The 15,463-nt window shown below is 40.4% G+C and overlaps 1 protein-coding gene across 1 annotated transcript; it reads right to left on the bottom strand.

Moving 5' to 3' along the window:
• Positions 1–5,576: 5,576 nt before the first annotated feature.
• LOC106611732 (zinc finger protein 503) lies at positions 5,577–8,365 on the bottom strand. Its single transcript, XM_014212253.2, has 2 exons — positions 7,816–8,365; positions 5,577–7,181 (listed from the first exon to the last, which is right to left on the bottom strand). Exons 1-2 carry the CDS (start codon positions 8,068–8,070, stop codon positions 5,739–5,741), a joined length of 1,698 nt encoding a protein of 565 aa, XP_014067728.1. The 5' UTR covers positions 8,071–8,365; the 3' UTR covers positions 5,577–5,738.
• Between the last annotated feature and the right edge of the window lie 7,098 nt (positions 8,366–15,463).

A 15,463-nucleotide genomic window follows, 5' to 3' on the forward strand; every position in this document is an offset into this window, starting at 1 on the left:
TAGCACCAGTCAGCTCGCTGAGACCTGGGAGATGTCCCAAATGGCCCCCTTATTTCCTATATAGTGCACTACTTTTGGGCCCATAGGGTTCTTGGCAAAAGCAGTGGACTATGTACGAAGTAGGGTGCCATTTGGAATGCAACCCCAAGACATGGGGAGGGAGACAAAAGTTAGCTGTCTCTAGACCCCAAAAACTGAAATCTTGACCTGGAAGCCAGTTCCACTGCTTTTTTTAATTGTTCCCTACTAATCACGGACTGATTTAAACGTAGGACACCAGGTGGGTGCCATTAATTATCAGGTAGAACAGAAAACCAGTAGGCTCCGGACCTTGTAGGCTAAGTGTTGAATACCCCTGCTCTATACGCTATGATTGTCGGTCTTCAGTTGATATGGGTCCTGGTTGCATGACTGGGCTGCCAGTAGACTAGAGTATAAATTAGTGGGCCATGTTGAGTGTTGACAGACAAGGGCCCACTTTTCCACTCACTGTTGCACTTTCCTTTTTGGGGTTTCTGTGTTGACAGATTTTCTTCTGCAAGGGAAATATTCTACTTTGTGCTTTACTTAAGCCAAAATACACGCATGCACGCACGCACGCACACACACACACACGCACACACTGCCTTATTCAGTACCAAATTATGTGTACAGTATTATCTTGAAGGTAGTCAGCAAAATTACGTTGCATGAGTAGCACCGCAGATTTTGCGATGAGCAAGATACAGGACTTCGCTTTCACAAAGTACCTGCACATGTGCACTTGTTCGCTTCACACTTTTACAACAGGACCAAAAACAGAAACGAAGTTTAGCCTTGCGCACCAACACTCTTAGTTGTTGAGGAAATTGCCCCAACCACGAGGCTATTTACTATGTGCATCTATGTCATATCGCTGACCTTTAATATATGATATGCTATGCATGTAATATCAATCAACTGCTATGGATTTTGGATGAATATGCAGTACATGTCTCACTAAGAATAGAATAGAAGAATAGAATAGAACCATTTTATTCTATAGAATTGAATATGAAGGGGACAGCAGCATGCCATTAATCCAGAGTGATCTGTTTGATGTAAAACACAGGTTTAACCTCGCTGTTTTGAGGTTGACTAGAGTCCCAAATGCCAACCTATTCCCTACGTAGTACACTACTTTTAACCAGAGCCCTATGGGTCCTGGTCAAAAGTGCACTATATAGGGAATAGGGCACAATTTAGGACACAACTAATTCACTCTGCCCTGTCAGAATCAGGAAGTGATAAAGGGGTGATTAATATGGCTCTTGTTTGGAGAGCTAAAGTCATTCTCCAGCTAAACTAAACCAGCACTTCTCTCAAGATGATTGAATACACACTTCTTAGTGAGTTGATTGAACATGCAAAAGGCAATCTATTTCCTATGCCTTTGTAAACAGTGACCCAGCAAGCAGTGAAGCAGTGAGCAGTGAACAGCCATATTTCCAGGACCATCAGTGTACATAACCATTGTGTAAGGTTTATCCAAGCAGGCCAGCCAAACCGCCACTGAAGTTTAGGTAAAAACAGGGTTCTCTTGATTAGGTCATTTATACAGAGGACTATAGGACTGTAAGAATGTGTCCCAAATGGTACCCTATTCACTATATAGTGCACTACTTTTGACCAGAGCCCTATGGGCCCTGGTCAAAGTAGTGCCTTATGTAAAAAATAGCAGGGTGCCATTTGGGACACACACAATACAAAATCCCAAATCCCAACCGCATAAAAGTAATTGTGCCAAGAAAATGTATCCGGAGTCCAATAATGTTGTATTGGAAGTTTCAATCATTATTTTTATTAGACAGGTTACTTAAAGCATTTGTGGATAACAGCAGAATGTAGCTTTATACATGAATGATATCATGAATGATCCCATGAATGATATCATGAATGACCCCATGAATGATCCCATGAATCTCACAGCAAGTACCCTATCCCCCTGATAAAAAAAACCCAACAACATAAAAATAACAGGCTTGCATCCTAAATGACACCCTAGTCCCTTTATAGTGCACTACTTTTGCACTAAAGTAGTGCACTATAAAATGAATAGGGTGCCATTTGGGACGCATCCAGAATGAAAATCTTTTCATCAAACTGTTTAAGGTGTCACCAGAGCCTTTCAAACGGCATTACCTTAGTGGTGTTTATGACGTCCCAATGCCTTCAACAATAACATCTAACAGACATTGACTACACTACACACCCACAACCACATGGTGTGCAGCTGTGCAGCACAAATGATGGTCATGCCCATAGCATACAGCCCGGCCTGGCCTGGCCCTTACATACACCATTCTTAATGTCAGCATTTGTCTGTGACCCGTCTTGGTACACTGCTATGTTCTCTGGGCCAAAAGGCAAAACGGACAGAAATCTTCCTAGCATTGAAGTTCAAAGCAAAACAGGCGGTAGGTTGGAGAGTGATTAAGCAAGGCAGGAAACCATCTAGTCTCTCATGTACAGACTATATTTCACTTTGAGAACATGTGGAAAAGCAGATTCTGTCATTTCAGTGTGATTGAGAGGACCATGACCCAATGGTAGGTAGGATGGGATGTGAGAGAAAAGAGTGGAGGTGAGGAAAGGTCATTCAGTACACTATGGGGAAGACTATGGGAGAATCTCAACTGCATACTCCTCGTGTCCTCTCTCCTCGCCTCCTTCTCAAAACCCATTGGAGGAGAAGGTCAGAGAAGAGGGACCTCTGGCTTTCTCATCCAATGGGTTTTGATGAGGCAAGGAGAGAAGACAAGAGGGGTATGCAATTGAGATTCCCCCAATGTATTGAGCAGAGATGTTCAGGGTTATCCCTGAGTCTCTGGACCAGACCCTTTACTTTGCTCAGGACAGACATATGATATTATATATATATATATATATATATATATATATATATATATATATATATATATATATATATATAATACATAAAAATCTGTTTTTCTTTTGCACAGTTTATGTATATATGTTTATTTATGTATTTGTATATGTTATAGCTCTTGGAACTGCTTCTCCCATCATACAGTTCAACCTCAAAACGTCCCCAAAACCAGGAAGTCCCGAAAGCCAGGAAGTCCCCAAAACGTGAAAAGATACATGATCAACACGAGTGACATAATGTAAAAAAAATGTTTTCTCCATATCACATTGATGTGCCATTTGTATGAGGCCCCGCATATCGTCGAACGGTCTGGTTGGGATGGTGAGTTGTGGGCTAGAAGCGTCATTAACATACATCATGGGAGAGAGCGATGGTAAAGAATGAATCTGTTGAAAAGATGCCGTTGATTTTATGAATATGACATGTGACCATTAATGATGTTGATTTTATCTCTTGGGAGTAGCTGTGATTTACTTTGGGATGGGTAATGACATCGTTTGCTTGATTCTGTAGATGTGGCTAAGGAGATGATTAAATGTGTTAGGCCTTGCTTCATTTCATGCTATCTGCGTTATACACCTTCATTACTGCAATCATAAAAGCTGTAGAAATGTCCCACATTGGATGACATCATAAATCATTGTCTATCACAGCTGCCATTTATTTCACTTTGCCATTTTGTTCTTTCATAATACAATATGGTGTAATCCATTATCTCATAATTTGGCAATGTTTAAATGAAGGAATGCAGTGTTGCAAGATATTTAATGTATGTGTTTATATTGACACACACACGCACACAATTATATATAACAGTTGTAATGTTGCCTGATGCATCATACAAGTGGAAGTAGGTGTACTGCCGTGTTGCCTGATGTGTGCGTGTGTATAGGCCTACTGTACATAAAGAGGCTTCAGCAGCGGAGCGGTCCGTTTCTTCAGGAGCAGGATGGAGACGTTTTTGTTTTCCAGATTATACAATCATCAAACAAGTGGAACCTCTTCACTCCCAGTGTGTTATGTAATAGACAAAACAATCCTCTCAACCCACTATAGGCCTACTCTTGATGTGACTTATTGATGTGTATGATATGAGAATTAGCAGGCAGATATACAATATTTAATCCCGCTCATTTTGGTTTATTATGTCATCTTGTGTGCCTCAGGTATTTCATCTGTGCAAGAATTGTATCGAAAATACATGCGTATTTATGGAGCGGTCCATCTGATTTAAGATGTTGTAGTCTCAATAATTTGATTGACATTTAATAACTGTAGGTTGAAAATATAAACGTGTGCTGTCTTGACATATGGTATGGAGCAATGCAGCAACGTATCTTCCAGAACGCGTTTGGTTTTCTTTAGAACAAGCTGATGAAATATAGACCTAACGTTTAAACGCAATAGAATAAAGACAACCTAAAACATAGCATTTAAAGTAAATCAAAAATAGCTATGACTCCACGATAAATGAGTTGATTCAGTCAGTGAAATAGTCAATGTGCAGAGCAAGACGTAGGCTATTAAACCCGATAACCTACACAATAACCTAAATATTTTACCCTGACAAAAATTATAGGCCTAATTGTTTCATAGCAAACTTATAGATGTATCCCATAACCTCTTCTCCTTTATGATAAACTCTCTGCTCAGACAAATAGGGCTAATTTTATCTGAGAACAAGACGCAAAACAATAATTCATGTTGTTTGGGTTGTCACTTTTGAGATGTAATGTTATTTCCCAATGTGCTGGTGATATTGCATGTTTTATAACTGCACAAGCGGATAACTTCCTTATTCTGATGTAATCAGACTGACACCATCATTCGTTCGAAGGTAGGCAAAATATGATCTGTGAAAAACAGTGCTGAATTTGATAATGGCGTGTTCAAATGAATATCAGAGTTAGATTATTACTGCATGAATATCAGAGTTAGATTATTACTGCCTAAATTACTCCAAGGATAAATTACTCTAATGCTAATCGGGTGGCGAAATACATCTGTGTCAGATGATAGTAGGCTGCAATTTGGTTTAGCTATTTAAAACGTTTAGCAAATATATTTTGCAGTCTTAAAGGTATCGAAATGTGATTCAAATGTTACTCAAGTGTATACGGCACAGACTTCAAATGGAAATAGGCCTACACCGGTCTTAAATGCCATTCCACAAATTAAATGGCGTCGATTCTTTAACAGACCAATTATGCTCATGTCTCACATATTCAAGTGTTTATCATTATAAGTAAAGTATTACTGTATATCGAATTATTTATTCCATAAACAACCTACCAGATTCATAAGCCTTAATTTAGCTTGTCGAATTAATAATGAAATGTATGAAGAAATATGAGAGAGCCCAATTTGCCATCAAAATTAACTAAACATGTAATTCTAAGGTTTAGGCCAAAGTTGAAAAGTTATTTGCGATGTGCGGTAGCCGGTAGACCTACATAGGCCCAACAGACTCCAAAATAGGCTACGGCTTTCCAATAAAAATAGAACGAATAGGCCTTTTGTATGTAGGAAACATAAAACTCTCACAATGAGCATTTTAAAAACAACATACACACTGCCTTCTAATTTCAATGTAACATCTAAAATGGCACGATCCAATATAGCCTGTATCTTAATTGTAAAAAAGAATGCACCTTGAGCCTCTTACAAATTATATTATAATTATTTTTATTTTTGTCACGCTTGGAGCTATCGCAAATAAATACACTGAGCCCACGGATCCCGTCCTGCATGAAATACAACCAATATAAAAGTCATTTAGGCCTAAAATCTCCTTATAAATGTATAGTTATTATGTGTCTGTCTGTATCTTCTACTGGTATCCTAACGCCGATGCGGTGGTGAGTCTCTGTCCATACAAGGCATAGGGAGAATAATATGGACCTGTGGCAGCGGGCATCTGAACCGACGCCCCGGGGGGCAGGGGGCTCTTTGAATAGGGGTGATAGCGCGTGCTCAATCCCAGAGGGTGATGCGGGCTCCTGAGGGTGAGCGTTCCAGGGCTGCCCGGGGCCGCATTTGGAGGCATGTGCATATGGCAAGCCATGGCGGCCGCGGCAGCGTTGGCTAGCGATGATGAACCCGGGTATCCTGATATCAACTTCTCCGTCCCCGCAAAAGCAGTGTGAGTCCTTAGGTGATTGAGAAGCTCTTCTGAGCAAGAAAACCGTTTGTCGCAAGGTCCGTTAGCCGACACCCAATTACAGACGTGTGGCAGAGGGTCATTTGGGAGCATAAAGCCATAAGGGTATAACGGGTGTCCAGCAAAAGATGGCGGCGAGGAATGCACGCCGTGCAAAGGGTGTGTTGGGTACATGAGAGGGTATCCTGACTTCAGAGCCGAGGACTCATGGCACTGCGAGGCACTGGAAGCACCGGATAAGTGGCTTGCGCAGTGGTAACTCAGGCAGTACGGGTCTCTACACAGGCTAGCAGACATTAGGGACGGAGGAGAAGCCCTGGACAAGGGGCTCCCAGCCTTATTACACTGAAGTTGGCTGGCAGCTGCAAACTGAGCGCTAAGTAGTTGACTGCTAGATTTCGTCGGGTCTAAAGTCATTCCGTGAGGGAGAAAGTGTTGGGGATAGCCTGCGTATGCACCTGCTAAACTTCCAGGGTAGGACATGCCAGCAGGCGGTAGAGGGAAAACGGTGTGCCCAGGTTTATAGGGGGAGACTGGCGCTACGAGTCCTCCTGAACCCAGAAGTTGAACAGATGATGCAGAGGAGACAGATGTGAGTGAGTCTGATGTGATAACCTTTGATCCAGAGGTGGTCTCCTGGTGGTGGTTAGCCTCACCGTTAATCCCAGATATCCGGCTGTGACTACCGCTGCCGTTTCCCTCCATTGTACTGTTTTTATTGCTATCAGATTCCTTATTCTTTTCCTCCTTGTCTCCCTGCTTCCCCTCAGATGGCAGCGGAGACACAGAGTGGCAGGAGCTGGGGCTGCCTGTCCTGGGGGTAAACGGCTGGCAGGTGGCGCTAGGCACTCGGAAACTAGCTTTATCTCCACTCAGACTACCACTGCTGGACGAGGAGTCCTTGTTCTTCTCCGATGATTTGGAGTAGGGCTTGAAGCTAGATTTGTCTTCATTTCCAATGTCACTCATTTTTAGTGGTCCGGATTTGGTCTCTTTGTCACTAGATCCATTTGAGGTTACAGATGAGAGTTTGGAAGAGGACGGAGGGTCTGGTTTGCCGATTTGTGAGCAGGTCTGTGCCAAGAGAGCCAGCGGACTTTTCTTGGCATCCAGCTGCAAAATAAGATAAAATAATATTTATTATTCAAGTTTTCACTGTAATGTTTTTTTCATGGGGTGTTTCAAAACCAAGCAATATGTTCCTGTTTACACAGTGTGTTATGTGCCCTTGGAGAACTCCGTTAATTACGCACGAGTTTAACGCATTGCGTATAAGGTTATTATAGCCATATATCTGGCTATAATAGAACCAGCAAGGGTTCTATGATTGTTTCATATATGGCACCCCATAAGGTTCTATATAGAACCGACATTTGTTCCATATAGAACCCTATATGGAACCCAAGGGTGCTATATGGAACCAATTTTGGTTCAGCGAAGAAGAACCCCTTGGCTTCTGATCAAAGGGTTAGAATCTTTAGGGGTGCCATATATGAAGCAATCAATAGAACACTCTTGGGTTCTATCCAGAACCTTTTTTTCTAAGAATGAATTTCAATTTACAATAACTATATGATAATAAACGTATATAGATACAACTCAAATGTCCTAATAGTACCATTTTTTTTAAAATCTGAAAACATAGACAGAAAAACGTTCATTCAAAAGTAATAACTGCCCAAAATCACACTTTTACAATCCCTATTTTATCCCGTCCCCTGTAGCCTGTGGCCAGCGTAGTGCTTACCTCGATGGGACTGATAGGAGTTGATGGCAAAGGTTGAAGGTACTCCGGGTGCAAAATGTGTCCTCCCCGTGCGGTAAGCATTTTCAAAATCTTTATGGGTATACGATTAGCCTGCCGTAAAGGGTTTGAGGGAGAGACGAGGTGAAGAAATGGATTGTTTATTCTCGGTGCGCCCTTCTCCCCTGAATAACTGTTCTCCCACACCGGAATCGCGATACTATTTCTCAGGACAGAAAATGCGGGCGATGTGATCATGACCCAATTCTCATTGAAATGGAAGAAAAACAGCCTACATTTGTTCTTTAGGAATAAAAATCGAATCAAAGTAACATGTCTTTCTATAGCACCACAGTTCGAAATAAAACCAATAAATAGATCAACTTTTTATAATCCTTATTAGAAGCGGAGAAGATCAGAACATATCCCGTTCATATCGCAGCAGGAGTGAATGTGTGGCTCGGATGCATCCTTCCTCAATGTCGCTGTGTGTGAGTGTGGCAGTGACAGTAGCACGTCTGTGCGCTTGCTCTCTCTACGTCGGAAGTAGCCTATACTCTCCTCCCTTCATCAGCATCTGAATTAGTCTCGAGATTAAAGCCTTTGCCGCCTTCCAATCAAATTAGCCCCTGAAGTGATTGGAGGGTCAATGGAATGTGACGTCATCTCAAATGGGTGTAATCTATTATTTTGCCAACTCGATGGAGCTTATTTTATTGTTGTGTTTTATATGCGCGTTTGCACATTTACATGTAGGGAGTGTATGGGAGGACTATTATGGGTGGAATAGACTGTTTTCATAGGATATCCTGGGAATGACTTAAACCATGGACATATGAGTCTGTAGTTTTATGGCAAGTTGTGTTGTAAACATGTTATGCATGTAATGTAGATGTAATGTTAATAAATGTAATATTATTTTAGGCAAAAGTCTAGCACAAATTGCACTAATGTAATTTGATTGTCCTAAAACATATAGTCTATCTAGGTTATAGGATTTGCCAACACATAGTTATGCTTATAAAACATTGAAGATAAATGCTTGGGGCTTTTCAGTATGGTTAGTTATTCTCCATTCAATCACTTGCTGACATCAGTGTGCTGTGGCACTACAGTGGAATGTGCATGTCCCACATTGTCAATATAATTTACTACCCCCCACCCCCTCCCAACACCTCTTTCAATCATACTCTCTGTCTTCTGTCCATTTCGCCCTATACTAGTTATATGTCAGTTGTCTAAATTCAGGTAATCTGCAGCAGTAGCAGTCACAGTGGACGAGGAAGAGAGAAGATAGAGGGAGGGAGGAGAGGAGATAGAATGTGCACCTCATCCTCTTTCCAATTCTTGAGGTTACGTTCCAACTGGAACCCTATTCTCTATACACCTTTAGGGAACCCTTTCTCGATCTGTGGAGTACTGTTTTATATGGGTTCTTTGAATATCCCTATGTATAACCATTTGTATGGCTCTTTATTAGAATGTTAGAACCAGAGGGTTCTTCATTACACTGTTACAACCAGAGGGTTCTTCATTACACTGTTACAACCAGAGGGTTCTTCATTACACTGTAACAACCAGAGGGTTCTTCATTACACTGTTACAACCAGAGGGTTCTTCATTACACTGTTACAACCAGAGGGTTCTTCATTACACTGTTACAACCAGAGGGTTCTTCATTACACTGTAACAACCAGAGGGTTCTTCATTACACTGTTACAACCAGAGGGTTCTTCATTACACTGTTACAACCAGAGGGTTCTTCATTACACTGTTACAACCAGAGGGTTCTTCATTACACTGTTACAACCAGAGGGTTCTTCATTACTCTGTTACAACCAGAGGGTTCTTCATTACACTGTTACAACCAGAGGGTTCTTCATTACACTGTTACAACCAGAGGGTTCTTCATTACACTGTAACAACCAGAGGGTTCTTCATTACACTGTTACAACCAGAGGGTTCTTCATTACACTGTTACAACCAGAGGGTTCTTCATTACACTGTTACAACCAGAGGGTTCTTCATTACACTGTAACAACCAGAGGGTTCTTCATTACACTGTTACAACCAGAGGGTTCTTCATTACACTGTTACAACCAGAGGGTTCTTCATTACACTGTTACAACCAGAGGGTTCTTCATTACACTGTTACAACCAGAGGGTTCTTCATTACACTGTTACAACCAGAGGGTTCTTCATTACACTGTAACAACCAGAGGGTTCTTCATTACACTGTTACAACCAGAGGGTTCTTCATTACACTGTTACAACCAGAGGGTTCTTCATTACACTGTAACAACCAGAGGGTTCTTCATTACACTGTTACAACCAGAGGGTTCTTCATTACACTGTTACAACCAGAGGGTTCTTCATTACACTGTAACAACCAGAGGGTTCTTCATTACACTGTTACAACCAGAGGGTTCTTCATTACACTGTTACAACCAGAGGGTTCTTCATTACACTGTTAAACATTTCCCAGCTACTGGTTGCAGGGAAAATACGGTAAATAAGTTACAATATGTTTAGAGCTGGATTAAGGTATTATTGCTTTAAGGGATAGTATGCTGCTGCATTCTCACTACTTGGGAGTCAACCTCCCATGGGATTTGAAGTCACAACCTATTGGTTGCCAGGGTCCTGACTTTCCTACTACACCACCAAGTCTGTTAATATGATAGAGATTGTTAATAGATTAGAACCAATAGACATTCTGCCATTTATCCCTATGAGGGAACCCTTCTGAGAGAACCCTTAGATTTTTTTAGAACCCTCTCACAAGGAATCCTTGTGGGGTTCTTTGTTTTGTCCCTGTAGGGCAACCCAATTGGGTTCTACACAAAACCCTCTCATGAAGAACCCTCTGGTTCCAGGGTTTTGTCATCTGTCCCTATAGAGAAACCCTTTTGGATGCCACATAGAACCCTTTGATTTGTCCCTGTAGGGGAACCCTTTTGAGTTCCATATAGAACCCTCTCATGAAAAAAAAACTCTAGTTCCAGGTAGAACCAATGATAAGTTCTACAGCTATACTTATAGGATACTTCAGATGTGTTTATAGCAAACACTGTTAGGTAATCACATGGTACTGGTCAGTAACTTTAAGGATAAATGTGTGCAAAATTTAGTATAAAGGTATTTTTCTACCCAATATATTAAATATTAAGGTACAATCATTACTGTACTTTGAAATGTAGGTGGGGGCAATGTGCTGGTGGGGGCTCATTAGCATATTTGGGGCATGGTCTAAAATATATTGTATTTGTGCCAACCGTTAATGGTAGTGTTGTACCAGTTTAAGTCGTTTTATTGTTATATTGATGAAGACTGACCACCGCATTTGTCCACTCCCAGTTCTACAGTCATTGTAAGAGCTTGTGACAATCAAGAACTGCACTGTTAAAGGTTACTGTGCATTTTCCAGGAAATTCATGTTTATTTTCCAATAATTTACTGTCAGCTTGTGATTATTGTAAAATTTACTGTAACTTACTGTGGCTGATATCTGTCATGCTCACTGGTCTGATTGTGTGGCAGGAAGGTCAGTTTCCTGCAAACTAAGAGGTTGAGGCCAGGTGCGGCTGAGTCCCAAGTGTGTTCACCTCAAAGAATGCTTAGTAGTTGTCAACTAATGTTAGGCTATATCTTGTAATCAAAAAACTTAATTGAAAATACAGTAATTTACGGCCAGCTAGTTGCAAGTAAGTTAATAGCAGTTAACCTTTGACAACATAACCACTTGGTACACCACTTCCACTGACAGTTGGCACTGCAACCAGTAGCCTGTAGTGTACTGTAAAATTACAGGAACCTTTTAACAGTGTAGTACTTCATGGCAGAAAAGGAAAACATGGCAGAGAGGGAAATAACAGGATGGTCCTTCACAACCATCACAGCAGTAAAGAACCCTTCCTGATATGCAAAACAAAATGTGTTACACATATCACCCTCACCCCTGACAAAGAACCCCTCAAGAACCTTTTTTATTTTTTGTTTATAGTGCACTATTTTTGACCAAAGCCTTATGGGTCATGGTCAAAAGTAGTGTACTAGGCAAATGTAGGGAACAGGGTGCTGCTTGGGACTCACACCAATCCCTCAGCCTAAAGTAGACAACTCTCATGTCATCATATTTCACCAACACTGAAGGCTGACACATTCGATTAGGCAGCACAGCTCCAAGGGCCAGTAATTCAGGGTTGATAAAAAAAATATCTAATATTTTGGGTGGGTTTTGAGTTGAAAAGTTTACAATGTTTGATTATATTGACTGTGGTTCAAATGACAGTTATTTACATCGTTTTTATAATAGTGTAAAATGTAGTCTACTCTTGCTTTTTTTTTTCATTATGTGCAAAAAGGTAAAACAATAAGAACTGATGCAAAAGTCCCCAGAATATCAAACTCCTTATTTTCAGTTTATCTGAGGCCTACAATGGAATCCCTAACAGCAGTAGTTTGACATTCGATTTAGATTGAGGTGCGCAATTTGCTCAATCAAAATGATGATGAACATAAATTGTCACATCTAAACAAGATATTATGAATGCAACCCGCCCCTATTAGCATAGTTTTCCCGACAACTTGCATAATAAGTCACTCACATGATAAGATGCTTGTGACATTTTACCAATTCCACAAGCTAAACGGCTCAAAAACAATTAGTCATTAATTTCATTTCCCTTTTATCACATCGGATTATTCCTATATTTCCAAAACGTCATAGCCTATATCACCTAATTTAAGCGTCCTGCTGATCAGAAAAAAAGTTAAAATTATGCAAGGGGATTTTTTAAAATTGATACCAGGGGTGCTGTTTTCAGCAATGGCTGTCAAGCCCCCGACACAGCGCGTGAGTTATTAGGGCGTAGAAGGGCGACCATAAATTTCCACCGTCAGGCAAAACTCCTTTTATTGTCCGCGTGATGGATAGCCCATTGCACCAGACACCAAGTACTCGGCATTAAACGGGAACACATTTTTTGTTGCTATAATTCATGACATTTAAAATAGAACGTTTGAAATCCTACCCATATTTCACACTAGTGACATGTTTATGAATCACTCCCTACATGCAAATATAATTATTTACAGCACAGACGGTCCATCAGGGATCTTTCACCCCTTTTCTGAGGACAGCCACGGTGGTTGGAGACCAATACATGATTGGTAACTGATTCTCTCCTACAATATAGGTCTACAGAAAGCTTTTTTTGTGCATTTGTTTGATAGTAAATGTTTTATTTTATTATATGACATGACCGCTATATTTGACGTTGCTTTGAAGTCCAATGTTGATTATTTCAATTAATTTCTAAATTCTCATAAACTAGAACTCGTATATTGCTGCTAAGCCTTTATAGTGTTGTTTTGATATGATGTAGCTTAAGTTCCACTATTTCAACAGCTAAAACTGCCCTCAGAATAAGTTATAGTGAATATTTGGGTTCTCAGTTATTTTTTCCGATTTAGTTTTGGAAACATTCCCCAAACCGCAGAGACCTTCAATATAGGAGCAATTTGAAGACGTGACGCCGTAAATTATAAACTTACATTATATTATATAGCCTTTTAACCTCCATTATGAGTTGGACTGTCTCCTCCACTATGCTAGAGACAAGATACATTTTTAACAGTTGGCTTAATTAACAGGGGAACTGATTGGAGATAAGAGTTTATATGACAGGTGCTGTTATTATGACTGTAGTCGTGTATTGTACATGACCCTACAGACATATAAGTGCAAATATCATTTACCGCAGTTTTTACTATTCATGAGTACAGTAGTGGTTAATTTGTTCTCAACTCATCATGTCTCTATTCTCCAGTTAACGTAAAACATGCAACGAAACACACGCATGCAACCGATCCCAATGACACAGTTGTTCGTTATTTACATAATAATTACACAATTAATAAAAACGAATCTACTTCTGAATTGCTGTTTTTATTCATGTAAGTAGCTTTTGCCTCTACCATCTTTGAACTGTAAAAATGTAACTGTATTTGAAGTGTCTCTTAGGACTGCTTCTATGTGACAAAGAGTTAAGGCCTCTGTGTGCTCTACACTCACTGACAGGTCAGGAAAAGAGGTATGAAACAATAGCACCTTCCAACCATTATGATTCATCTCCCCTTTTAACCTGTCAGATCCAATAGTCCACCTTTCTGTCCATCTGCTGAGATGGTAAACAGCAAGCCTCTCTGCCACAACGTGAATATTCATGTCAAAAGAAATGTCTTATTCTCCATTTGCTCAACATTATCATGTCACATTTATCGATCAGATTATTTATACAGGCACAGCAAGGCTTAGATGTGCTAGTCAGGGGCTTTTATATGGCATCCTTCATTGAAATGACAGACACAGTATATTAAGATGATTCTAATGAATACTTTGGTTTTTGCATGATGGTTACAAGCTGATACATTAGGCCTTGCTGCCACTTCCTAGATATTTCGAGGTGCCAGACAAAGACATGTTATTAGATAGGGTAGTGTTAGCTATTGTTTCATACCTCTTTTCCTGACCTGTCAGTGAGTGTAGAGCACACAGAGGCCTTAACTCTTTGTCACATAGAAGCAGTCCTAAGAGACACTTAAAATACAGTTACATTTTTACAGACACTCTTACCCAAAGCAACTAGGGTTAAGTGCCTTGCTCAAGGGCAGATTGGCAGATTTTTCACCAAGTCAACCCTGGGATTCGAACCAGCAACCTTTCAGTTACTGGCCCAACACTCTTAACTAAGCTACCTGCCACCCTTTCAAATGTTTTAGCTGTGCTTGATTGCGCTTGCCTGGATTAAGGGAGCCAATCGAATATTCCCAAAACTGGAAGCCCTACCCATCTGGCACAGTAGGCAGGCTAAAGCAAATGCTCAATGTATTTGAATCCAGGTCTGACTCTTGGTCATATGGAAGTGGTCTTAAGTGTTATCCATTCCAGGGCCTGGGACTGAGTATGGATAGAGATTGCTCCTGTTTAATTAATTGGCTTTGCACTGAGGCCTGTCACATTAATAATGGTTAAGTATGTGACCCTACTGTGTCACACAGAGTGGCGTGCTTATCAGGAAATTAACAGCCCTAGCTAATGAACTGAACTGCAGTGTCTTTGGAGCCATGGCAGCATTGCCACCATATTCCCTATTTAGTGCAGGGCTCTGTTCAAAAGTACTGTACTATTTAGTGCATTTGTTGTGATTTGGGACGGGTGAAAGAGGCTGCATTGGGAAGAGGACACCCTGGGAAGATGTTTGTGGTGCATTCACTCATAACAGTTTTTGACATTATCGTCTTCACAGTTGATAAGGTAAGCAAATGCAAGTATTATTCTCATGAATATGTCCCATACATTCATTCTTTGTACAAATTAGATCTTTCAACTAGTAGCTAGCTCAACTTGACCATGTTTTTTCTAGAAGCAATCGGTTACAAGGCAAAAAGACAGATTGAGGCCTTCAATAAAACAGAGGACAGAGAAATATGTGTGTACTAGGTCAAGGCTTCTTGCATGCATGAGTAAAAAAATAAAAAATAAAAATATTTTATTTAACCTTATATTTAATTAGGCAAGTCAGTTAAGAACAAATTGGTTTTTACAATGATGGCCTACCAAAAGGCGAAAGGCCTCCTGCAGGGACGG

Source organism: Salmo salar, chromosome ssa01 (genome assembly GCF_905237065.1).
Source record: "Salmo salar chromosome ssa01, Ssal_v3.1, whole genome shotgun sequence".
Taxonomy (NCBI): Eukaryota; Metazoa; Chordata; class Actinopteri; order Salmoniformes; family Salmonidae; genus Salmo; species Salmo salar.

Bases quoted from the DNA above. Each gene is read 5' to 3' on its own strand.
- LOC106611732 (XM_014212253.2), bottom strand. From the start codon at position 8,070: ATGATCACATCGCCCGCATTTTCTGTCCTGAGAAATAGTATCGCGATT. The intron at 7,182-7,815 runs GTAAGCACTACG...CTTATTTTGCAG, and splicing joins CTCCTATCAGTCCCATCGAG to CTGGATGCCAAGAAAAGTCC.